General features: G+C 44.2%; 1 protein-coding gene and 1 long non-coding RNA gene across 2 annotated transcripts in view; one reads left to right on the forward strand and one right to left on the reverse strand.

Annotated features, from left to right (window-relative positions):
- LOC130129717 (retinal-specific phospholipid-transporting ATPase ABCA4-like) overlaps positions 1–23712 on the forward strand; it is a 64389-nt gene that overhangs the window by 15060 nt on the left and 25617 nt on the right. The window contains exons 9-21 of the mRNA XM_056299318.1: positions 430–569; positions 6196–6312; positions 8251–8448; positions 10658–10863; positions 10957–11133; positions 12837–13059; positions 14762–14983; positions 16807–17011; positions 18284–18361; positions 18684–18835; positions 18884–18899; positions 20527–20704; positions 23339–23470. Coding sequence (XP_056155293.1) covers positions 430–569; positions 6196–6312; positions 8251–8448; positions 10658–10863; positions 10957–11133; positions 12837–13059; positions 14762–14983; positions 16807–17011; positions 18284–18361; positions 18684–18835; positions 18884–18899; positions 20527–20704; positions 23339–23470 — 2044 coding nt within the window. The remainder of the gene's footprint in view (positions 1–429; positions 570–6195; positions 6313–8250; positions 8449–10657; positions 10864–10956; positions 11134–12836; positions 13060–14761; positions 14984–16806; positions 17012–18283; positions 18362–18683; positions 18836–18883; positions 18900–20526; positions 20705–23338; positions 23471–23712) is intronic.
- On the reverse strand, positions 14995–18788 carry LOC130129720 (uncharacterized). Its single transcript, XR_008812076.1, has 3 exons — positions 18609–18788; positions 16849–17043; positions 14995–15044 (listed from the first exon to the last, which is right to left on the reverse strand). It is a non-coding gene; the product is annotated as an uncharacterized LOC130129720 (long non-coding RNA).

A 23712-nucleotide genomic window follows, 5' to 3' on the forward strand; every position in this document is an offset into this window, starting at 1 on the left:
TGATAAATGTGAAAACGGATAGAAATTTTCCATCCATCCACACTACCGTTTTACAATCAGTTTTGAAAAGCTCCATTTTCACTACACTACAACACGAGACCGGGCATTTTTGAAAAGATCCATTTTCAGTTATAAAAAAACACCAGCTTAATGTGAATGGAAGGCCAAACCAGAGAGAAACAAATATGCCTTCACGGTAAGCGGTGAGCAGTTAGCAGTTAGCATGGGGGCATCAGTAGTTCGGTGACCAGTGAACAGACAGAATTTGCAACGCTGCCACTTTTCACGCCTAAACACACCTCATCAGTTGCTACAGAAAGTGGAATGTCAGTTTTGGAAAGTTACAAATGTGTTGTAAGCAGACCCCCCCTATCTGGACGGGAATCTCATTTTAACCATACCCCCCCCCCCACCTCCCACCTCTTCCAGCTCCGTTCTGTAATGACCTGATGAAGGAACTGGAGTCCAACCCGGTCACCCGGATCATGTGGTCCTCTGTCAAGCCCATGTTGATGGGAAAGATCCTTTATGCCCCAGACTCCCCCGCCGTCCGTCAGATCATACGAAACGTAAGCAAACTCCCCTCATCTCTGGACGCTTTTGTCCAACTCACCTCAGGGCACTGTGTGGAGACACGTTTTTATTAGTGTTTCTTTCCCCAAGTGGAAATGAGACCTCGTACCCATAGCCATATGAGTCCCATACTTCACCACCAGCGTTAAACTACACACTGTTTACTGTAGGATCCAGACCAGCTGAGATTTACAGAAAAGGCATCCATACAAAAAATACAAAAATATACCACACTCTTAAACATTACACAACAATTCCAATATCAATAACATATCTTTACTATTCCTCTACAGGAACAGCAAACACATTAAAGGTAGACCTTCCATTTTGCCCTTCGGCTTTATCAGGTCTCCTTAATAAAGTGCTTTCTATCTTATCTTACCTTATCTTATTTACAACCAATTTTTTCTTGATGTATGTACATGGTGGTTAAAAATTCTTCCAGGGGGGGCCAGGAGTCATGGGTGACTTGCTACGAATGGGGGAACACAAGTGGCTTGGCCGTAGTGGTTCTCACATAGTCCACTGGCGCCATGGCTTTCTCAGTGTTATGTAAGCCCGAGAAGCTATGCCTATAGACATGCATGAACACACGCACACACACATCAACATGCGGACACATTTACAAACAAACCCATTTGCTTCTTCCTCTCTGACCCTTTCTGCTCTCTTTGTTTTCCGTTTCCTGCAAACCGGGATCTTAATTGCATTGAGAGAGGGGCTTCCGAAGCATTAATCCAGTATTACCACCTAAGAAAATTACCTTCACACACACACACTAGTTCCTTTTGGTTTAGTTTGGTGTCCTTTTCCTCTGTCATGTGTCACTCGACAGTGAAAAGCCACGGTGCTGTAGCGTCATGGTATCCGAAACACTCGGCCAAACTGCACGTGGCTAACTGTGACGGACAGATGTGTCTTCTGTATGGAGGCCCAGAGTCACAGCTTTCTGTGCATCTCACACCCTGAGTGAAGGAAGCATGGGGAAACCACCTGAGGGTCAAGCAGATGTGTGTGTGTGTGTGTGTGTGTGTGTGTGTGTGTGTGTGTGTGTGTGTGTGTGTGTGTGTGTGTGTGTGTGTGTTTGTTTTAGGGAAAAGGGACGTTTACATGTTAGTTGGGCCCTGAACCACTCCACCAGCCACCCATAGCTTACCCCATGACACAGAGACCAGATCCAGTTGGTCTCTGTCTGTCTCTCCTATCTCTCTCTCTCTGCCCTCGAGAAATGAGGATGCACTCACTTGGAGGAAGCCGGCTGAGATTCACTGGGCCGCTTGAATGCGTTCAGCCAGTTGTGGCCAACGGCTCCCATTGTCCCCCCAGGCCACCGCCCTCATTGCCATTGTCCCCTGGAATCGAACCCTCACAAGAGGAAGGCGTTTAATGGGGTGTATTTTTCCACACATTCATCCCCCTCTGCACAAGAGTGAATGTTGCGATAGACAGTCTTTGTCGTGTTCCACAAAAGCACTGTATGCAACACTCGCATGCACGCACGCATTCACGCGCACACACACTCACAAACAAGCGGCCACTGATGCATTTAATGGTAAGTATTTGTCAGTTTGTCATAGAGTGCATTTGGTGCAGCCTTGTTGGTTATCACTGCAGGAATTCCTTGTGCAAAGATGTTTGGTGTTTTTACAAAGCGTATTTTCACAGGGGTTCAAGTGTGGGAATAGTATGTAGCAGGAGATTAGCGACTCGTGTGCGCGCGTACGCGTGTGTGCGTGAAAGTCAAAACAACTTTATTTATCCGTCAGGAACTTAATTTGTGTGAAAGTGTTAGTGGACAGACAACACATAGCCGGAGAGACAATAAACACAGAGTAGACAACATACAAGTGCAACTTAAAACCTATTTAGGATGTCCACTAATATGTTAGATGTAATTAAAACTGTCCATAGATAAATGGTAATAAATAAATTCGGTCAAGCCCTGAGATAACTCAGGCTAAGTCTAATGGAAGTAGGCACAAAGCCTGACATGTCGACTTGGTCTTGAATGGGAATGACCTGTATCTGCGGCCTGAAGGGAGGTGGCTGCATTGGTTGGTTAGTATGTGTGTGGTGTCCAAGGATATTTGTAGTCCTTTCCTTTTGGACGGTCTGCTGCAGATGCTGCTTAGTGATTCTAGGTCCTGTCCAATGATTTTGCTGCTCATTCTGATGATTTTGGTCATTAAGGTGGGTGTTACTCAAAGCACCAAACCAGGCTGTTATGTTGAAGGTGATGATGGATTCAATGAAGCACCCTTAGAAAGCTAGTAGAAGAGCCTGGAGTTAACGGAGTTTCCTCAGAAAGTAGAGGCATTGCTGACATTTGGAGAAGGTGATTTCATTATTAGGTTTGAAGGTGAGTTTGTGCTTATTTATGGTGCCAAGGTATTTTTATGTCTCCACTTTCTCTTTGGCCTGGCCGTTGATCCCCAGTGTAGGGATGGTGACCTGTCCATGATGAAAATCAGTGATCAGCTCCTTGGTCTTAGAGGTGTTGAGGTCAAGGCAACTCCCCCTACATCACTCTGAGAATGTGTCCATCTCAGCTTGTAGCTGTCCTTCAGAGTTAGTGTTATACATAAAAACTCTGTCATCAGAATATTTGATGTAGGTTATTTCTGGGTCTAAGCTCCTGCAGTTATCGGTGTACAGAGTGAAGAGCACAGGTGAGATTACAGAGTCCTGTGGGGCTCCAGTAGAGATGGTTCGAGTAGAGCTGAACTGACTGTTGATTCGCCACTTGGTGTCTCCCTGTCAGAAATGAATGGATCCAGAGGATCAGATGTGGATTGACATCCATTTGGAGCAGCTTTTGTCCCATCAGATGGGTTTGCACTCTGTTAAAAGCGCTTGAGAACCTGTGTTACCTCAGGCTTGGTTGGGCATCCCTACAGACACAATTGGCTGTGTCTGTGGGTGGGAAGTCGGATGTGTATGTGTCCTGGTCGCTGCACTAGCACCTCCTCTACTCGGTTGGAGCGCCTGTTTGGGGGGAAGGGGGAACTGGGGGGAATAGCATGATCCTCCCACGCCCTACGTCCCCCTGGTGAAACTCTTCTCTGTCAGGTGAAAAGAAGCAGCTGGCGACTCCACATGTATTGGAGGAGACATGTGGTAGTCTGCAGCCCTCCCCAACTTGGCAGAGGGGGTGGAGCAGCGACCGGGACGTCTCGGAAGAGTGCGGTAATTGGCCGGATACAACTGGGGAGAAAAAAGGCGCTTGAGAAGTCCACAAAGACCATCCTAACATATGCCATGGGCTTCTCAAGGTGGGTGTACACACCATGCAGCCGTGTCAGAACAGCATCATTCCCCCCCCTGTATTGTCTATATATGCGAACTGGAGAGGGTCAGTGTGCACTGCTACTTCCTTCTGTAACTGGAAAAGAACAAGCCTCTCAAAGCTTTTCATTACCAGGGATGTTAAGGCTATGGGTCGGTAGTCATTATCACAGGCGGGGTTGCTTTTTTGGGTAGTGGACAAATGACAGAGGATTTCCACATTGTAGGGATTGAGTGTTCTACCAGGGAGCGGTTGAAGAGCTCACAGAGAACAACAGACAGTTGGCTGCAGCAGGCCACAGATCCAGTCAGGCCCCCAGGTGCTTTGTTTGGGTTTATCCTCTTCAGGGTGTATTCTACCTCCCTAGGCTGCAGTTCCAGGTTTGTAGTGGCAAGTGACATGGTAGCCAGTTCAGATATTACCTCCTCCCTCTCAAGCGTAAATTAATCCTGGTCAGACCTGCAGTAGAATTGTTCAGGTTCTCTGCCATGCTGACACGGACCTTTGCTTCAATACTGAATATGGCTGAATTATTAGGGAGGCCAGCCAGTGTTTTAATGCCTCACCAGGCATGCCTGACTTTGCCTTCCTGGAAGGGCTTTTCAACCTTCTCCCTGTATACTCTGTTGGCCTCTTCTATTTGTTTGTTCAGCTTGTTCTGAATGAGTTTGGACTCAGCTCTATTTCCTGAGATAAATGCTGGGGTCTTTTTTTTTTCATTGAGTGTGACTTTGAGAGCTTTTGTGATCCAGGGCTTATGTTAGAAAATACCTTGACACCTCACAAAAGGTGATGTAATGAGTGACAACATCAGTAGCCTCCTCTAAACTGCCCCCCTGAGTTAGTCCCTCCCGCTCTGTACAGTCAAAACAGCCCTTTAATATTTTACCTTGTCCCATATTTTTACCAGTTTCTTAACCATGCAAAGAATGAGATAGCATTGTGGTCTACTAAGGGGCATTTTTCATGGGCTTAGTATGCATTCTTAACATTGCCATAACATAGGTCAATTGTTATATCACCCTGGTGGCACATGTGATATACTGCTGATAAATCAGGAGTGTTTTGTTCAGCCTAGGATGAGGACAGATGAGTTTTGGGATTTGCATTCAATATGGTGAACGCACAATGCTATGGCCTCTGATGTGTGTGTGACTTTGCTAGATGGTGGAATGTAAACAAGCAGTAAAGCAAGCTGACCGAACTCTGTGGGGAGATACTCGGGTCTAAAGTCATGGCTAGCAGCTCTATATCAGGTGTACAGCAGGAGTCCTTCACATTTGCGGTCCTACTCCATGCCCTGTTAATGTACATGTATAAGTCACCCCCATGGCTCTCCTGGCTGCTCGTAGTATCCCGGTCTAATCTGAGAGGGGTCCCAAAGCCATCCAGAGAGAGTTCAGAGTTGGGGATCAAGTTATCAAGCCCAGGTGTCTGTGAGGCAAATCAGACTGGCCTCCTTATATGCCCACTGGCATGTTGTGTTTGCTTGTAATTCATCCAGTTTGTTGCGTGAAGATCGGACATTAGTGAGCATGATAGAGGGGAATGGCGGCCATACCTGTGCACCGGTGAGTCACTTCAGTCTCTGCCTAACTCCACCCTTTCTCCCCCACTTCCTCTTGGGCAATGTATCCCGCTGATTGTGGCCCTCTCCGCACTGCTTTGTTATTAACGCCCAACAATCGTCCAGTTTTGGGACTGAATAGTCCAGATTTCGTAGCAGCAGTAAATTCTGCCGAGTGTTCTGCATCATTCCACCTCCAAAAGCACTTGTTTTCACGGGTATTGCCAGTAGCGACTTGGTTGTCCAAAACAGTAACATCAGCAATAGGTGAATCCATCACCTCATGATTGTCAGTTTGACTAAAGATAAGTGAACTGAAATAATACAATTGACTTATGTGTTTTAAAAGGCTCTTGTGAAAAAAAATACCGCTGTAGTTGCCGCTCAAAATGCACACATACAAAACTGAGTAATGTACTCTGATAGACACCTTTCCACCTTACAGCGCCCGTTCTAGATAGTGTGTGTGTGTGTGTTTCTAGGTGTGATCATTTTACTATCATGTAAATGTAAAATAGTTCTGTTGAGCGTGAGTGCATAATGTATTCATGCAATTTGCGCATACTGCATTCGTTTGTACAGCATTAAAGTATTTGTGTGCAGATCATTTTGCATGCATGCGTAAGTGTCTGTAAGTATTTATATGAGTACGCACCTGTGTGCCTGTGCTTGTGAGTATCTGTTCATAGGTGTGTGCGTGTAAGAATATGAGAAGATAGGATCTTTTCCAGCTGATCCTCACCCCCCCTCCGTGTGCCCCCCCCCCCAGGCCAACACTACATTTGAAGAGCTGGAGAGGCTCAGAAACATGGGGAGAGCCTGGGAGGAGGTGGCCCCACAGCTCTGGGCTTTCTTCCAAGATGGAGTCCAAATCAGCATGCTGCGGGTAAGACGATCCAATGAATGAATGAAGGAATGCATGAATGAATAAACAAATGAATGTTTTAATTAGTTAGCTAAAGCACAAACAACCAAACAAATGGAAAAAAAAACATTAATTAGTTATTTAACCTCATTAATCAGCAAGTGAGTACAGTACAAAAACAGGCTATGAACTCAGTGGGTCTTATATCCACAATGAGATCGGAGAGGCAAAGGTGTCTACCTGTTATGTTTTCTTTTATCACGTTAAGGATGTTATAAGGATGCCATATTATACACTAGCTGATAAAGCTGCATTTCAATTTATAATGTTAAACTGTGGCAATCTAGGAGGGAAAAATCCTTAATGGGGGGGCGGGGTGTTTGATTGATCAAAGGCAATTTGTCACCTTATAATTATGGTTGTAAGACACTGCCAGGCTATAGAGAACAGCGGCCTCATACAAGTTTAAATTCTATTCAGTCATTCAGCCAAATCCTGTGCAGGTTATATCGGTCTCGGAAAGGGTTGCAAAGCTGTATCCATACAAGTTTTCAAAGTTTTCAGTGTGTGGAAGAACAATACTACATGAATTTATTCACAGGGTCCAAACTAAGCTAAACTACTATCCCCCCACAGATGTAACAAGTGGGTTCATATTTGTCTCAGAGTTTAATGAAGTCTTTTACTTCACACTAATGTCATCTCAAGAGGCCTACATCCACAGTTGTCAATTGAAGACTTTGGTGCTGCTTCAATAATATCAATAGCACAGTATACCTAAGACAAACATTGCCCTAAATAGTCTAAAAAGTTTAAACCAGCATGTCAGCATCTCTGCTAAAAGAGTCATGATCTAACCTCCATCTACTATTAAACACCCCTGATGTCCGATGTATGTCCCTTTGTCGGAGGCAGCTGATTGGTGTAACTGTGCATGAGCCAATTCATTTCCTCATCTGGAGTCTTAGTGTTCACATACTGTCCAAAGTTTCCTGATTGGATAAACCACCTTATCTTATCCCTCAGGGGCTGTATATCTCTCATCTATCTTCCACTCTCTTGTTTATTTTTTTCTGCCTCTCTCTCTCTCTCTCTCTCTCTCCCGCCATAAACTGCATTTCCCTTTTTCCTCCTCTTTCCTCTTCTTTCCTTCCTTCCTACCTTCTGCCCTTTTCATCTCCTTTAGTGTGTCTCCCACACTTATGATGAGGTGAGACGTAAACCACCCTCCCCTCTCAAATCTCTAATCTCTCTGTCACTTTTTCATTTGCAGCATCGTACAATTATCAAACCTGTAATTCTTAGTAAGAGTACATCTTTCTCAAGAAAAAAAAATAGACTGCTTGGGAAAAAACAACAACAATGGGCCTCATTCATCAATTGTTCATACATGCAAATTTGTTCTTGCACAACAATGGAATTTTTTAGCCCTGAAGCTTGTCTCAGAGACCAGTGTAGAACCTGTCTGTGAATGTTCTCATTCATCCAGGTCATGGTTATCCAAAGGAATTGAATCGAGTGCAACTGGACTTGGTATATATACAATGTAGAACCTGGGTAACCCCGAATTTAGACACCAACTGGCTAACACTGATGTCTTTGCTAGCCTGGATGATGGCTTGTTGCAACAGGTAGACAGTAGATGTTAGGAGGAAGGAATTACAAATAACCATCAGGCTGATTCACTGTCGGACAACCTTGAGAGCTAAAAAAAAAGTCCATGGGTGTGTAATAACACATTTGTATGTACAAACGATTGATGAATGAGGCCCAATGTACACTTAATACCCCACCTTTGTCTTCGTTTATCCACATTAACCTGTGAAAGGTGTTAATTTTTGACCCACTGGTGTCTTGGGGAAGCCTCCCTCTTTTGTATTTCAGCAGAGCTAAATCAGACAAAAACACTTAAGAGTTTAATACCACCATCCCACTTTTTAAACTCTCTTGTTATTTCAGGATGCCATCCGTAACCCGACTGTGATGGATTTCATAGACACGAGTCTAGAGGAGACGCCGTTCTCCACCAAGCACATCCTCAACTTCCTGTACAATGGCATTCCCAAGGATCGCCCCGAGGACATGGCCGCCTTTGATTGGCGGAACATCTTCAACCTCACTGATCGTGTCATCCGTATGCTCAACCAATACGGGGAGGTGAGCGGACACTTAAACAAGGCATTGTTAATACTTCATTATTGTTATTATAGAGTATCCTGTATGTTACTTGACACATTTCAGCATTTACTCGTGTATTTTCTTCCCTTCATTTTAGCTTTCCTTAACTTGACTGCTTTCCCAAACCTTTTTTTAATCTTAAATTGCGAGATTTTTTTTGGGGGGGGGGGGGGTTGCAGTCTGTCTAAGATTTGGAGAACGGACAGGTCTATTCATGAAATAATCTAATTGAGGTTAGGCTCTGTTGCTTGCTGATTTCAATACATTTAAACTGGTTGCCAAAACACAGCGTTCAGTACCACCCGTGACATAATGTGAGTGTTTAGGTAGCTGTCTCTGGCCTCTCCAATTTGTCCGCTGTCCAAAGGCATAGAAATCCACCCAGGTGGGCAAGAGCCAGAGCAACAAACAAGCTGTCAAGTCTCTTTTGTTTACTGCTGATTGAGTGGAGGGTAAAAAAAAGAAAACCCTCACCCTTCTCCACCATCACACCGCCTGAGGTAGCTCGGCATAAGTGGTCCAAAGCATTCGGAGGACAGTCAAATTCACCCCTTACTCCAAGGATACTAATCAGGATGAGAGGCCTGCCCTGTGGGGTGGCATTGAGGTGGGTGAGGGGGGGGTCACCTGGGGGCATGACTGGGTGGATGGTTGGCGATCTTGTCTTTGTCTCGGTTGAAGCTTACAGCACTTGAATGTGATGGGGAGAGTGGGAACGATTGAGACCGATTCGATACAGCTGTCACTCCAGCCATCTCCTTTCACAGAGCAGCAACAATACCCGCAGGGTTGATGGCGGATTCGGTGCATGCTGGTGGCATGCATGGCTATCACACCAAACACTGGGACAGCGGTGTAGTATTTGCAGTGTCAAATACTGCGTATCAATGAGACTTATTCTTGTTATTCATGTGCTAAAATTATAATGTGTGCATATGTCTGTACCACTAGGGGATGCACACACCAGTACATTTTGAACACGTCTGACGTACATACTGCAAATAGTGTGTATATATATATGTGTCTGTGTGTGCGTCCTTGGGTGGATGAGTGGGCGGATGGGGGGGCATGCGTGTGAGCATGTGAGGCATAAATAGAGAGTTGTTTTTGAGCGTTTCTCTCCTCTTGGGTGCAGGCCCTGCCCGCTTGTTTCAGCCAACAGTGAATAGTTATATCAGACACGCTTTGTTGGGAAAAGGAGGCCACCGCCGAGGTGTCACAGCACATGAGAGTGTGGCTGTTGAACTCTGCCACCACGCTTTGTGAGAGGCCCTCGAGCCAACGTTGACCCAATCTGACATCTCGTTTAATAAAACCTGACTGTATTGTTAAGCCAATACTAATTGCTTGCTCTGATTATGATAGTTTGCCTAATGTTGCTTAGATTTGAGAAATGCCTACTACGAAGAGACTTAATTTTCTAACTATAAAATTTACACCCAATCTTCGATGAAACAGATAGTTTAGATCAGAGTGATCAAACTGTACCATTCAAGACCATGTTAAGACTTGAATCAGTTTTAAACTATGGTTATTTCACTTCTTTGAAAATTATTATAAAGTGAGGGCACATTTTTCGTTATTACTGATGTGAACTGAAGATGGTAGTGAGCAAAAAGAAATATTATATCATTGTTATGTTCCTGAAATGCTATTTTTGATTATTTATTTGTCAGGCAAAGCTGATAAATGAAGGCGTCCAGGTAGCATGGCGGTCTATTCTGTTGCCTACCAACACGGGATGTGGGTATGTGTCCTGGTTGCTGCACAAGCACCTCCTCTAGTCATTTGGGGCGCCTGTTCATAGGGGAGGGGGAACGGGGGGGAATAGCATGATCCTCCGACGCGCTTTGTCCTCCTGGTGAAATTCCTCACTGTCGGGTGAAAAGAAGCCACTGGCGACTCCACATGCATTGGAGGAGGCATGTGGTAGTCTGCAGCCCTCCCCGGATCGGCAGAGGGGGTGGAGCAGTGACCGGGACGGCCCGGAAGAGTGCGGTAATTGGCCAGATACAATTGGGGGGGAAAAGGGGAGAGAAAAATCCAAAAAGAAAAAAAAAGCTGACAAATGATGGTAATTCCAACCATTTTTTTTGTCTTACTGTCTTCTGATTCCTGTATGGTATTCCTGACACAAGGTTGGTCCATATAATGACTTCTCTTTAATAGCTAATTTTCCTCTACACAGTGTCTGGTCCTCAATAAGTTTACTGGCCTGCCTGATGAGGACATGGTCACCCACTGGGCCTTGGATCTGCTGGGGGAAAGCAAGTTCTGGGCAGGTCTCATCTTTGTGGACATGTATTCCTGGACCACCAGGGTCCCGCCTCATGTCAAGTTCAAGATCCGCATGGACATTGATGCAGTGGAGCGCACCAATAAGATCAAAGACAGGTAAGAATCATTGTTAGAGAAGAACATGTTGTTTCAAATTGGCCATTTGGTTTATCAGACTGAAATCAATGTTGTTTTTGTTTTTTTCCTCAGATATTGGGACCCCGGCCCGAGAGCTGATCCCATGGATGACCTCCGTTATGTGTGGGGTGGCTTTGCTTACCTTCAGGATATAATAGAACATGGGATCATCAAATCTCAGACAGGCAAGGAGTGGCCGTTGGGTGTTTACCTGCAGCAGATGCCCTACCCCTGCTATGTGGATGATCTGTGAGTGGCCCAACCACAGTTGCATGTCCACCCAAACAAACATATGCATGCAGATGAACACATGCATCTACGCACATTGTTTTTTTTCTGGTGGTGGTGGTGGGGGGGGGTTTCCCCTTTTTCTCCCCAATTGTATCTGGCCAATTACCCCGCTCTTCTGAGCCGTCCCTCTCGCTACTCTACCCCTTCTGCTGACCCGGGAAGGGCTGCAGACTACCACGTCTCCTCCGATACATGTGGAGTCACCAGCCACTTCTTTTCACCTGACAGTGAGGAGTTTCGCCAGGGGGACGTAGCATGTGGGAGGATCACGCTATTCCCCCCAGTTCCCCCTCTCCCCTAAACAGGTGCCCAGATTGACCAGAGGAGGTGCTAGTGCAGCGACCAGGACACATACCCACATCTGGCTTCCCACCTGCAGACACAGCCATTTGTGTCTGTAGGGACGCCCAACCAAGCCGGAGGTAACACGGGGATTTGAACCACCGACCCCTGTGTTAGTAGGCAACGGAATAGACCGCCTCCGCACCTGGACACCCCTGCAGATTGGTAGTTTTGCCAACAATCTCTTGGCTTATTAAATTACAACATTGTTGTAATTTGATGTTTTTCGTATTGCTGACAAATACTGTGAAAAGATTAAACTTCCCCCATGTAGTCCCCATACACACAAGTATTTTCCATCCAGCCGATGCCACATTTAGCTCCCATCCAGGAGCAATAGGATCCCATTGTATTCAAAAATCATTAGGTAGGTGTTCTTATGGCATGGTCTATTCCGTTGCCTGCCAACATGGGGGTTGGTGGTTTGAATCCCCGTGTTATCTCTGGCTTGGTCAGGCGTCCCTACAGACACAATTGGCCGTGTCTCCGGGTGGGAAGCCGGATGTGAGTATGTGTCCTGGTCGCTGCACTAGCACCTCCTCTGCTCGGTCGGGGGCGCCTGTTCAGGGGGGAGGGGGAACTGGGGGGGAATAGCGTGATCCTCCCACACACTATGTCCCCCTGGCGAAACTCCTCACTGTCAGGTGAAAAGAAGCCGCTTGTGACTCCACATGTATTGGAGGAAGCATGTGGTAGTCTGCAACCCTCCCCAGATCGGCAGAGGGGGTGGAGTAGCGACAAGGGATAGCTCGGAAGAGTGGGGCAGTTGGCCAAGTACAATTGGGGAGAAAAATCCCCCCCAAAAAATCATTAGATACAGCTTACAGAGACATAGCCTCAGCCTTAAATGTAATTCAGTATTGTGAAAAACCCATGTATTCCACTTTTTCCAAAGATGACCTCAGAAGGCAGCAAACTGTTCAATTTAATAGGGACCATTCTTATTATTTCAGTGCCGTGCGTTTGTATTTACTTCTGACGCAGTAAGTGGATGAAGGCCGGCTGCTGACAAGATAATGCCTTGACAGTCTGGACAATAAAATGTGGGGTACTCCCAAATACGGAGGGTTTTTTTTGTTGTTTTTTTTCATACTCGAGTCTGACCAAAAGTAATCTACCTTCCACAGATTGCAAAAGAAATATACATATCTTACTTTATGAAACATTTCAGGAAAAACTGAAAAACACACGTTGTTGCAGTGATGTATCATGGTGATGAAGGCAACAGTACGAATCTGTGACCCATTTTGAAGGTTTTTTTTTTTCTAATTCAGTGATATCTCTTCTCTCTCCTCCCTCTCCATTCTTCATCTCTCCAGCTTCATGCTGACGCTGAACCGCTGTTTCCCCATCTTCATGGTGCTAGCCTGGGTCTATTCCGTGTCCATGATAGTCAAGAGCATTGTGCTGGAGAAGGAGCTCCGTCTTAAGGAGACCCTGAAGACAATGGGGGTCACCAACGGTGTCATCTGGTGTACTTGGTTCATCGACAGTTTCCTCATGATGGCTGCTAGCACTGCCCTCCTCACCACCATCATTATGGTAAGGAAGCGTTTGACACAAAGCATCAGTCATTGTTTTAGTTCAGCTAGTACAACTGACAGTTGTGCAATGAGAGGGACCCTTTGAGCTGATACTGACCAGATTCACAAATCTTATCAACTAGAAGTTATCAATTAAATTGCTTGTGTATTGGCTGTATTACATTTTTGCCGATTTCTTCATAACCTTGACTTAATGGGTGGCATGGTGGCCCAGTGGTCAGCACTGTTGCTTCACAGCAAGAAGGTCCTGGGTTTGAACCCCAGGCCATCCCAGGTCCTTTCTTTGTGGAGTTTGCATGCTCTCCCCGTGTCTGCGGGGGTTTCCTCCGGGTGCTCCGGTTTCCTCCCACCATCAAAAAGACATGCATGTTAGGGTTAATACCCCTGTCTATGTGCCTGAGCAAAGCAATGGAAAGAAGAAGTGGAGTTGGTCCCCGGGCGCTGCAGCTGCCCACTGCTGCTATACAATAGGATGGGTTAAATGCAGAGAACAAATTCATTGTAAGAATACAATTTGTCGTAAGAATACAATGTCAAATAAAGTAGCTTTCATTTGTTTTCATTGAACAGAATCAGAAATAGAATGCAAATTTTCAATACAGATGCAACCCAAACAATAAAGAGAGGTGCACTATTTTCTTTTCTGCCTCTGACACTCACAAGAGTTTTTTATAGAACCTCATTCACTATGTCAGCCATGTCATTTGATTGGCATATGAGTGAAACCGATGCAAATTTCTCCACCTTACCTAGTGAGTCACAGCCTGTGCATGTTTTCTTTGGCATTAAAGTTACTATAGTGGCTCACTGAGAAAACATTAATGAAAGTACTGTGGATGCTGTGACATCATGGGAATCTGTCAACAGTTCAGCAGGAATGTGCTGGTAAATTATTAACGTGAATCATGCAGCCACACAACTGAACCCTCAATGGTCCTTCAGCCAACACATTACGATGTACTGTTGTGACCTCCAGTGGCAGCTGCTTGTTGAACATTGTAGAATGAGAGACACTTTTTTTCCCCCCATAACAGGAAAGTACTGTTATATTGTTAACTACTCAATAGAATAGAATAGAACCTCTCTATTGTACCAAGTGGACCTTCATATGCAGTAGCAAGTTTGAAGCAGATTAACAATAAGCTAATAAATTATACAAATATTCAACACTAATATGTTGTACTAATACTGTTATACATGTATACTTAAGTATTATATTAATATAATATCCTACTAGATATAATAATACTTCTACTGCACTGCTAATATACTTATCTAATATACTTTACTGATAGTTCTATAGCTACAACACTATTAAACTAATGAATTATACAAATTTACTAACACTGTAAAAAATATACATAATTACGTTTCATAAAATAAATAAGCGCTAATAGTTTGCTTTGTCAGCTGTTTTTTGTTATTTAGCAACGTTACACTAACATTTAAATTTAGTAAAAGCAGCAGTAATTTAGGGGCTCATTTCCTGAAGAGGGAGCGTAAGGTATGTAAATCCTCATTACTGCCACTGTCTTTATCTGTTGAGGGAATGGTTCCTGGTTACCTCCCCAAACAACATTATTGTAAATACACTTAGATGACGTTTTTTTTTTTTTTTGGTGTGTGTGTGTGTGTATTTCCTTGTGGTGGACACGTCATCGTTATCCCGCTTTGTCTGGTCTTTGTCTTTGGGCCCGCAGGGAGGGAGGGTGCTCAACTACAGCAACCCCTTCATCCTGTTCCTCTTCCTGCTCAGCTTCACCACAGCGACCATCATGCAATGCTTCCTCTTCAGTGTCTTCTTCAACAAGGCTAACTTGGCAGCGGCCTGCTGCGGCATCATCTACTTCACCCTCTACCTCCCCCACCTCATCTGCTTCGCCTGGCAGGAACGCATCACCAAGGACATGAAGATCCTTGTGGTGGGTGTGGCGGCTTGTCTTTTTCATTTTTTGTTTTATGTCTATTTGGGTTAATCTTTATCTACATTGGACAGGAAAGTGGAGGGTCCCAGAGAAGATAGGAGACAAAGAGAGAGACATAGATAGAGATTCAGCAAAGGTCCTGCATGGGGCTCCAAACCAGAACATTGCATTCGCGTCCAAACCAACATGGGTCTGTGCCTTACCAGCTGAACCACCATGACACCCATGTGTGCTACACTGAAATATGTCCCCCATTGCAGGCAGGAACTGGACACTGTACCATGGTGGCGGGAAAAGAGGAAACTCAATAATAACAAACATCATTTATAATGCGCCCTTTCTACATGAAATGCATTTCAAAGTACTTTACATGAGAAAGAAGCAGACACAAACAATCACAAGTAAATAAAAAGATGCAGCTAAAAAGTCAACTTAAGTGTTTTAGACCAAGAGTGTGTTTAAAGAGCATATGCAGTCAAAATTTTGATTTCCGCAACTTTTGCATTGTATTTCTACAATAGCTTAAGTCACTAAACACAATGAAGTGTGAAAATGTGTCGTTACAGGGCAGTTATTTTTGGTCTATGATTTTAACAAGTCTCAAAGACGTCTCTTACTTTCCTCATGTCTTGACATCAAGACCTGCAGACCAATAACATTCTTAACTGAAGTTCTGCAAAGTCCCTCCCTCATTCAAACAAAGTGCCCGGTGGGTTGTGGTTGAGGAGAACCGGGGGTCAGTGATTTGGAGTATGTGGAGAATCGCCAAGATCAGAGTGTGACCTTTCACTGTTCTGTTCACATTCTCAGTGAGGTGCATAAAAATAACATCACTTGAAAACATCGTTCTGATGCATACGCTAAGTCAATTTTCGCACAATAGTGACGGTATCTACAACTAGGGGTCAAGTTGAGGGTTACGGTTAGGTGATGGTTAGTGAGTGACATATTGAGCTCATGCTGTATGTGACATGTTTTGGAAAGTTGGGTTTCAGCCTAGACGACTGCTGGCAGGAGAGGGGGGGGTTTGTGAGACTGATGGTGCTGTCAGCCTATCACGGCTTTCGGTCATTTAGTTAACACTAACACGCCCACAGCGACAGACTTAGCATTTTGCTCAGAAATTGAGGCTGGTTAAAAATAATTATCAAAAATATTAGGCTTGACACTTGACAGGACAGCACGGTGGCGCAGTGGTTAACGTGGTCACCTCACAGCATGAAGGTCCTGGGTTTGAGCCCCGGGGCAGTCTAACCTTGGGGGTTGTCCTTGGTCATCCTCTGTGTGGAGTTTGTTCTCCCCGTGTCTGTGTGGGTTTCCTCCGGGGGCTTTGGTTTCCCCCGACAGTCCAAAGACATGTAGGTCAGGTGAATTGGCCACACTAAATTGTCCCTAGGTGTGAATGTGTGTGTATGTGTGTGTGTGTGGGGGGGGTTCTGTGATGAACTGGTGGTCTGTCCAGGGTGTCTCCCCGCCTTCCACCCAATGACTGCTGGGATAGGCTCCAGCATCCCCACGACCATGAGTAGGATGGGCGTTTTGGATAATGGAATGGATGGAAGGCAATTGACACTTTTTGTGAGAAAAAATCACTTATATTGACTTCTTAGATGCCAGAGATGCTTTGAGAATGAAATTAAGATGATTGCAGGTGCTCATATATAGCTAGGAATAGCATATTGGCAAGTTTAGTTAGATAATTATATTATATGCTGTGACGCTCAAGTGTATTGTGAGACCTGAGTTATTTCCTGTACATGCTGCCGGTTTCTTCAATCAACTACCGGTTCTTCCATAACCCCCCTATCCCCATCCCACAGAGCCTTCTGTCCCAGGTGGCCTTGGGCTTCGGTACTGAATACCTGTCCCGGTATGAAGAACAGGGCCTGGGTCTGCAGTGGGACAACATCCAGACGAGCCCTCTGGAGGGGGACGAGTTCTCCTTTCTCACCTCCATCTGCATGATGGGTGTGGACACGCTGCTCTATGCCCTGCTGGCCTGGTACCTGGACAGCGTCTTTCCTGGTCAGCTCCCACATCTGCCAAGCTCATTCACACTGAGGAAATGATAGATTCAGTTGCTAAATAAAATATGAGCCATTTCAAATAACACAACACCTAATCTGCTGCAAGAAGTTGAGCACAGAAGAATGGAGAGGGGGATTTGGCTTTGTTTTTTCACTCATCCATCTTTGGTTATGCATGTTTTCAAGCCTAACCCCAACCATTACTCTAAATTAATGCAAAGCTAAGAGAGTATTAAAACAAATGAAAATGGGGTGTCCGGGTGGCATGGCGGTCTATTCCGTTGCCTACCAGCACAGGGATCGGCGGTTCGAATCCCTGTGTTACCTCCGGGTTGGTCGGGTGTCCCTACAGACACAATTGGATGTGTCTGCGGGTGGGAAGCTGGATGTGGATGTGTGTCCTGGTTACTGCACTAGTGCGTCCTCTGGTTGGTGGGGGCGCCTGTTCGGGGGGGAGGGGGAACTGGGGGGGAATATCGTGATCCTCCCACGTGCTACCTCCCCCTGGCGAAACTCCTCACTGTCAGGTGAAAAGAAGCGGCTGGCAACTCCACATGTATCGGAGGAGGCATGTGGTAGTCTGCAGCCCTCCCCGGATCGGCAGAGGGGGTGGAGCAGAGATTGGGATGGCTCGGATGAGTGGGGTAATCGGCTGGATACAATTGAGGAGAAAAGGGGGGGAGAAATCCCCCCCCCCAAAAAAAAACAAAAATAGTAATAATCTGTTGTCAGACCCTTCAGATGCATTATCTTACACTGCTAACATACCGCAGGGTAAGGATTAGCTAAATATAGAAGAGCTTTCAGCAAAGAAACAATCACTTTGCAGTCAGCAAAGGACAGCCAAACAAATTAATTTCTCATAAGCTTAATGATATGGACAGGCAAGCAGGGAAACCCAAAACTATCATCGTTGGGCTTCCCGTTTTATGTTGGCGGTGAGAAATTTGTTGGTGGCTTTCTGCATGAGCTACGATTAGCTCTGAGATTTCTCAGTGTTCACGGACTCACATAATATAATGGCATAGTCACAGTTAAGATAGTGGTTGAACTGCGGGAGTCATTGAACAATCAAAATCCTACAATATGCCGTGAGACAATTTTATTTCCTGATGAGCAGATAGACAAAACACTTCAGAGTAATGAAAAATGTGCCTTGGGTGACGTCCATTTGACTTATGTATTAAAAATAATGTCAACAGCGGATAATATGTTGATTTGCTAACACATTTAGCTCATGATTTTGTTTCTCTCTATGGTTTTTCCCCAGGCCAATACGGAATTGGGCGGCCATTTTATTTCCCCATCCTGCCGTCTTACTGGCTCAACACAGTGACTCCAATTCCAGGTAAGTTACAAAATATCTAACCATTTACATTATGCCTATCTGAGAACATTTTAATTCCCAAACAGCACGTTTGTAACTACAGAACATTTTCTAAATCAGCATTCAGTTTTGAAAGTAAAGACTTGTTTTGTGAAATTGTGGCATTTTTGCTACATTTTTACATTTTTATGGTACTCTCCATCCCAGTACCAATCTTTCAAGGTAGTTAATTGTGTGATCTTTTCACTGTCTTTTACAAAAGACTTACTTCATCTTAATCCGGGCAGCTTTGTCAAGTGAAACAGAATATCCTTAGCAATGAGTCCTTTACTCGTTCCTGAAGGCCCGGAGAAGCCAGAGTCGGAGAAAAAAGCTTTTGGCAACCTGACAAACAAGGAGAAAGCAGAAGAAGAGCCCAAGAGCAAGACAGCGAAGGAGCCGGCTCCATGTAAACACCAGGACAAACGCGACAGGCTGGCCAAGCAGAGAGAAGAGGTGCAGAGCCGGGCTGCGGGGGAGGAGAACCACAGGAACCAGATGGAGAAAACACAAACAAACGGTAGACCATGTTGGCAAACAGGATGCCAGCATCCTTTGATGGTTGCAGTTGTATAGCGTGGTTGTAAACATTACACAGATCTATTTATAAGACCATGCTTTCTTAAACTTGGCAAACCGCACGCTCGTTTTACTCCCCGTGGCTGATTGCACGACTGGTTTTTGAGTTATTCCTTCAAACAAAGGGAGTAATTTTGTCATTTTTATTTGTTTAGTTTCTCAACATCAAGACCATCTCTCTTCTCTCTCCTCTCTCTCACACTTCAGCTTTTAGTTTTCCTCTCTGGTAATCAGATCAAGTGTATGGGAACTGAATGTCCTTGGGTTTGTTTGTACTTGCTGGCATGTCTGAACACACACACACACACACACACACACACACACACACACACACACACACACACACACCAGCAACATCTTTTCTCAGTGTTTAGTTAATAAGTGATGGAAACTGTTCAGTTCTTTTCACACTGAGTGACATTCCAATCTGCTGATCTCACAACCAGCCCACTTCTCTCCTTTCTCATATCTCAACCCAGCATCCAGCCGACTGAGTCTCCGAGACAAGGAGCAAGAAGGGAGTCCATTCATAGCTCAGTCTTTTGGAAGGCTGTTTCATAGCAAGTCACATCCAAGAAAGACAGAAAACCCTTTCTGATTTTTCAAAAGCTCTGATGAGCCAAAAGCAGTTGTTTTTTCCCCCTATGATACATTTGTACTATTCATAGCTTAAAAAAAACTAATATGTGTGTGTGTGTACGTATAATATATATACACACACATACTTGTATACATTGGTGTGTGTGTATATATATATATATATATATATATATATATATATATACTTGTATACATTGGAAGTCATTGTTTGATTTGATATTTGATTAGAAAAGCAGAGCCCCTGCGTGCACAGTCACCAGCCTGTACAAGACAACAGCCCCCATATTTTTAGAATAAAGATTAAGAGGAATGAGATTAAGAAGATTTAAGAACTGTGATTTTTTTCCCTGAATATTCAAGTTTGAGGCCTCGCCGGTCCGTTTTACCCACCAAAGACTCCAAATCGTTCTAAGACAGGCCACAAGGCATTGAAAACATGGTTAACTTGGAATGGGTTTGAATAAGATTCATCTGTGCTCACTGTTAGGTCTGGTGTATCTAATATTACTTTGTAACATGCTTTTTTCACACAAGTTTTTAAACATGGATTCTATCAATGCACCTTTACCACATGGAAAGACCAGTGTGAAGGCCTCTGTTACATGACTCATTATATGACTCATAGCAACCCTTGTGGATATTTCTCGTCATTGTATTGGCACTCATACTCACATCTTTTTTTCAAATAATTACTGTGTTTAGTTTAGTTGCCCTACCGTCATACTTAGCCCTCACTTAATGTCTTCTCTTATCTCACTTTGTGCTTTGTGTGTGTGTAGTTGAGAGCAACATACTTAGTCACATTTCTTTCATGCAGTCATACTTAAGTGAAACTGACTTGACTCATTGTTAGACCAAGATGAACCTTTATTATGCTGAAATCGTCACCTGTACTCGAAACGCGTCGTTCATAACACCAGTGTTACTCAGAACACCTTCCCTTTGCTCCTTTCCATCACAACCTGCAGGCGAGCAGTTCTTTGAGGCAGAACCAGCAGACTTGGTGGAAGGGGTGTGTATCCAGAACCTGGTCAAGGTTTTCAGCAGTGGCTCCAGACCGGCTGTGGATGGCTTAAGCATCAGCTTCTACGAGAGCCAGATCACCGCCTTTCTGGGCCACAACGGAGCTGGGAAAACCACCACCATGTATGTCACGCATCAGTCAATCAATGAATGAATCAGTCAGTCAGTCAGCCATTCAATAACTTTATAAAACACATGTTGTACAGTTTAATGCCTTACAGTACAGAAAACATGAAATCAATAACAGCAGCAAAAAATAAGATTGAAGAATAAAATCAGAAAGCACGACAAAAACTGAACAATAAAACTGTCTAACATTCACAAATAAAAAAAGAGTAATTTGTTAGAAATTAGATGAAGTGCCCATTAAAACTATTTTCATGTAAAGTCCAAAGTGAAAAAAAAAAGTTTTTTTAATAATAACAATAATAATCATCATCATCATCAGCATATAATTTAAAGGCTGTGGTGGGCTGGCGGCCTGCCCAGGGTATCTCCCGCCTGCCGCCCAGTGACTGCTGGGATAGGCTCCAGCATCCCTGAGAGCAGGATAAGCGGTTTGGATAATGGAATGGAATTTAATTTAAAGGTGCCTTTCATGACACTCAAGGTCACCTTACATCAAGTACAATAAAACAAAGCAGCAAAAAACATCAACAATAAAACACACAATAAGCAATAGTGTACATCAGCAGGAGTTAAAAATAAGATGCGTTTGATGCTATTAAAGGGAGAATGCTAGTTTAAAAAGGTGGGTTTTAAGAGCAGTTTTGAATTCTGTAATGGAGTCCAGTGTGCGGATGTGATGGAGAATCGAGTTCTAGAGTTTGGGTGCAGCATAGGCGAAAGCCCTGGCACCCATTGTTCTGAGGTTGATGACTGGTAGTGCCAATAGAACTGCTGGTGAAGACCACAGGGAGCGAGATGGAGTGCAAGTCTGAAGGAGGTCTGTGAGACAAGCAGGGGATAAGACTATGTAGAGCTTTGAATATTAATAACACAATTTTAAAATTAATCCACTGTGACACAGAAAGCCAGTGTAATTGAATCAGCAGGAGAAACACATGGTCAGTGGACTTTAAACGTGTGTAATAATCCATGCTGCAGAATTCTGGATGAATTGAAGTCGGTGAATAATTTTGTTGGGGATGCCTGCCAGGATTGCGTTACAGTAGTCCATGCATGATATGACCAAAGCATCGACTTAAGACCTCTGTGGAGTGTTATGTTGAAGCAGGGCGTAGTCTGGAGATGTTTTGTAGATGGAAAAAGGCAATCTGGCAGACGTTGTTTATATGACTAGAAAAGGAAAGGGTACCATCTAGGATAACACCAAGGCTCTTAGCCTGAGTGGAGACAGGTATGGTGGCTCCAGCAATGGGGAGTGAGCAAATATTAGTTTTTGAGAGTGTAGATTTAGTGCCAGTTGGGTGTAGCTCAGTTTTACTACTGTTGAATTTCAGATAATTGCTAGTCATCCATATCTGTATTTTATGGAGACAAGGAGTGAGGGTACTACAAGGGAGAGTGGAAGTGGGCTTAATGGACACAAAGCTGTGTATCAGCATAGTAGTGGAAATGGACACCATAGTGATGGAAGATGTTGCCATGAGAGAGGAGGTAAATAATAAACAGGAGTGGCCCCAACACTGAACCCTGTGGAACTATCAAACTTTCTGACCAGTAATTCTGAATTTGTACAAAATGTGTCCTGTCTGTAAGGTAGGAAGCAAACCACTCTAATGCTAGCCAGACGATCTATGAGGAGCTGATTGGATATAATTTCAAAGATTGTGGTGAGGTCAAGGAGGATGAGGTTAGAGAGTAGACCAGAGTCAGCTGCATGAAGGAGGTCGCTAGTGCAGCAACCAGGACACACACCCACATCCAGCTTCCTACCCACAGACATGGACAATTGTGTCTGTAGAGACACCAGACCAAGCCGGCGGTAACACTGGGATTTGATCTGGCGATCCCTGTGTTGGTAGGCAACAGAATAGACCACTACGCTACCTGGATGCTCTCTAAATTAATTTTTTTTCAGAGTCAGTCTGATTATGGCAACCTTCAGTGAAGGGGGAACTATACCAGTGGACAGAGAGGAGTTGATGATAGAGGTTATCAGGGAGATGATAGAAGGCAGGCATGTTTTAACTAGGGTTGTGGGAATTGGATCCAGGTGATATGTGGAGGTGCTAGACTTGGTAATAAGTTCAGAAATGTGATTTCTTGAAGGCGTCAGCAGTCTTACAGGCCCTCAGGTCCTCTGGGAGGCTGTTGCAAAACCTAAAACCACAGGAACTGAAAGCAGCCTCATACATAACAGATTCTTTTCCTTTGAGATGGATCAGAGAAAGTCAGTGGAAGACCTGAGGACTCTTTTTTTTGGAATATTATCTATGAAGCATGTCTTGTACATACTCATATGGTACATACAGATATGCACACACACAGACACAGGTAAACATGCAGATGCATATATACATGTGGATATGCGTTAGATTCGTGGATACACACTCCTATACACATACACATTATGTAACACTATCATATACTCCATTATCACTTGTATGTATACACACACTATGCATGGATACACACTCCTATAGACATACACACTATGTGAAACTATCGTATAACCCATTATCACGTATATGTATACACACTATCACTGTCACTCCACCACAAGGTTATGAATCATAAACATAATTAATCCTCTTCCCTCTCAAACCTTTTCTTTATCCACCCTTCTTTCAGGTCCATTCTTACCGGTTTGTTTGCCCCCACCTCGGGAACAGCCACCATCTATGGCAAGGACATCCGTACGGACATGGACACCATCCGTCTGTCTCTGGGCATGTGTCCCCAGCATAATATCCTCTTCCAGCAGTACGTTGCTCTCTCCATAAACCATCATAACATAGATGAGAGGTCATTACAGGCGGATATCAAGACTCTAAAGAGGCTTCCCTGATTGTTTTCAGAAACCTTTGCATAAAAACAACTGGACTTCATGTTTTATTTTTTGGACATATTGCAAACAGAAATTAAATTATTTGATACTCTTAATTTTTCCAGTCTCACAAGGCCAACAAGTCCAGCATTCAATATTGATTTCTCAGGTGAATTTA

Source organism: Lampris incognitus, chromosome 19, assembly GCF_029633865.1.
Source record: "Lampris incognitus isolate fLamInc1 chromosome 19, fLamInc1.hap2, whole genome shotgun sequence".
NCBI classification, from domain to species: Eukaryota; Metazoa; Chordata; class Actinopteri; order Lampriformes; family Lampridae; genus Lampris; species Lampris incognitus.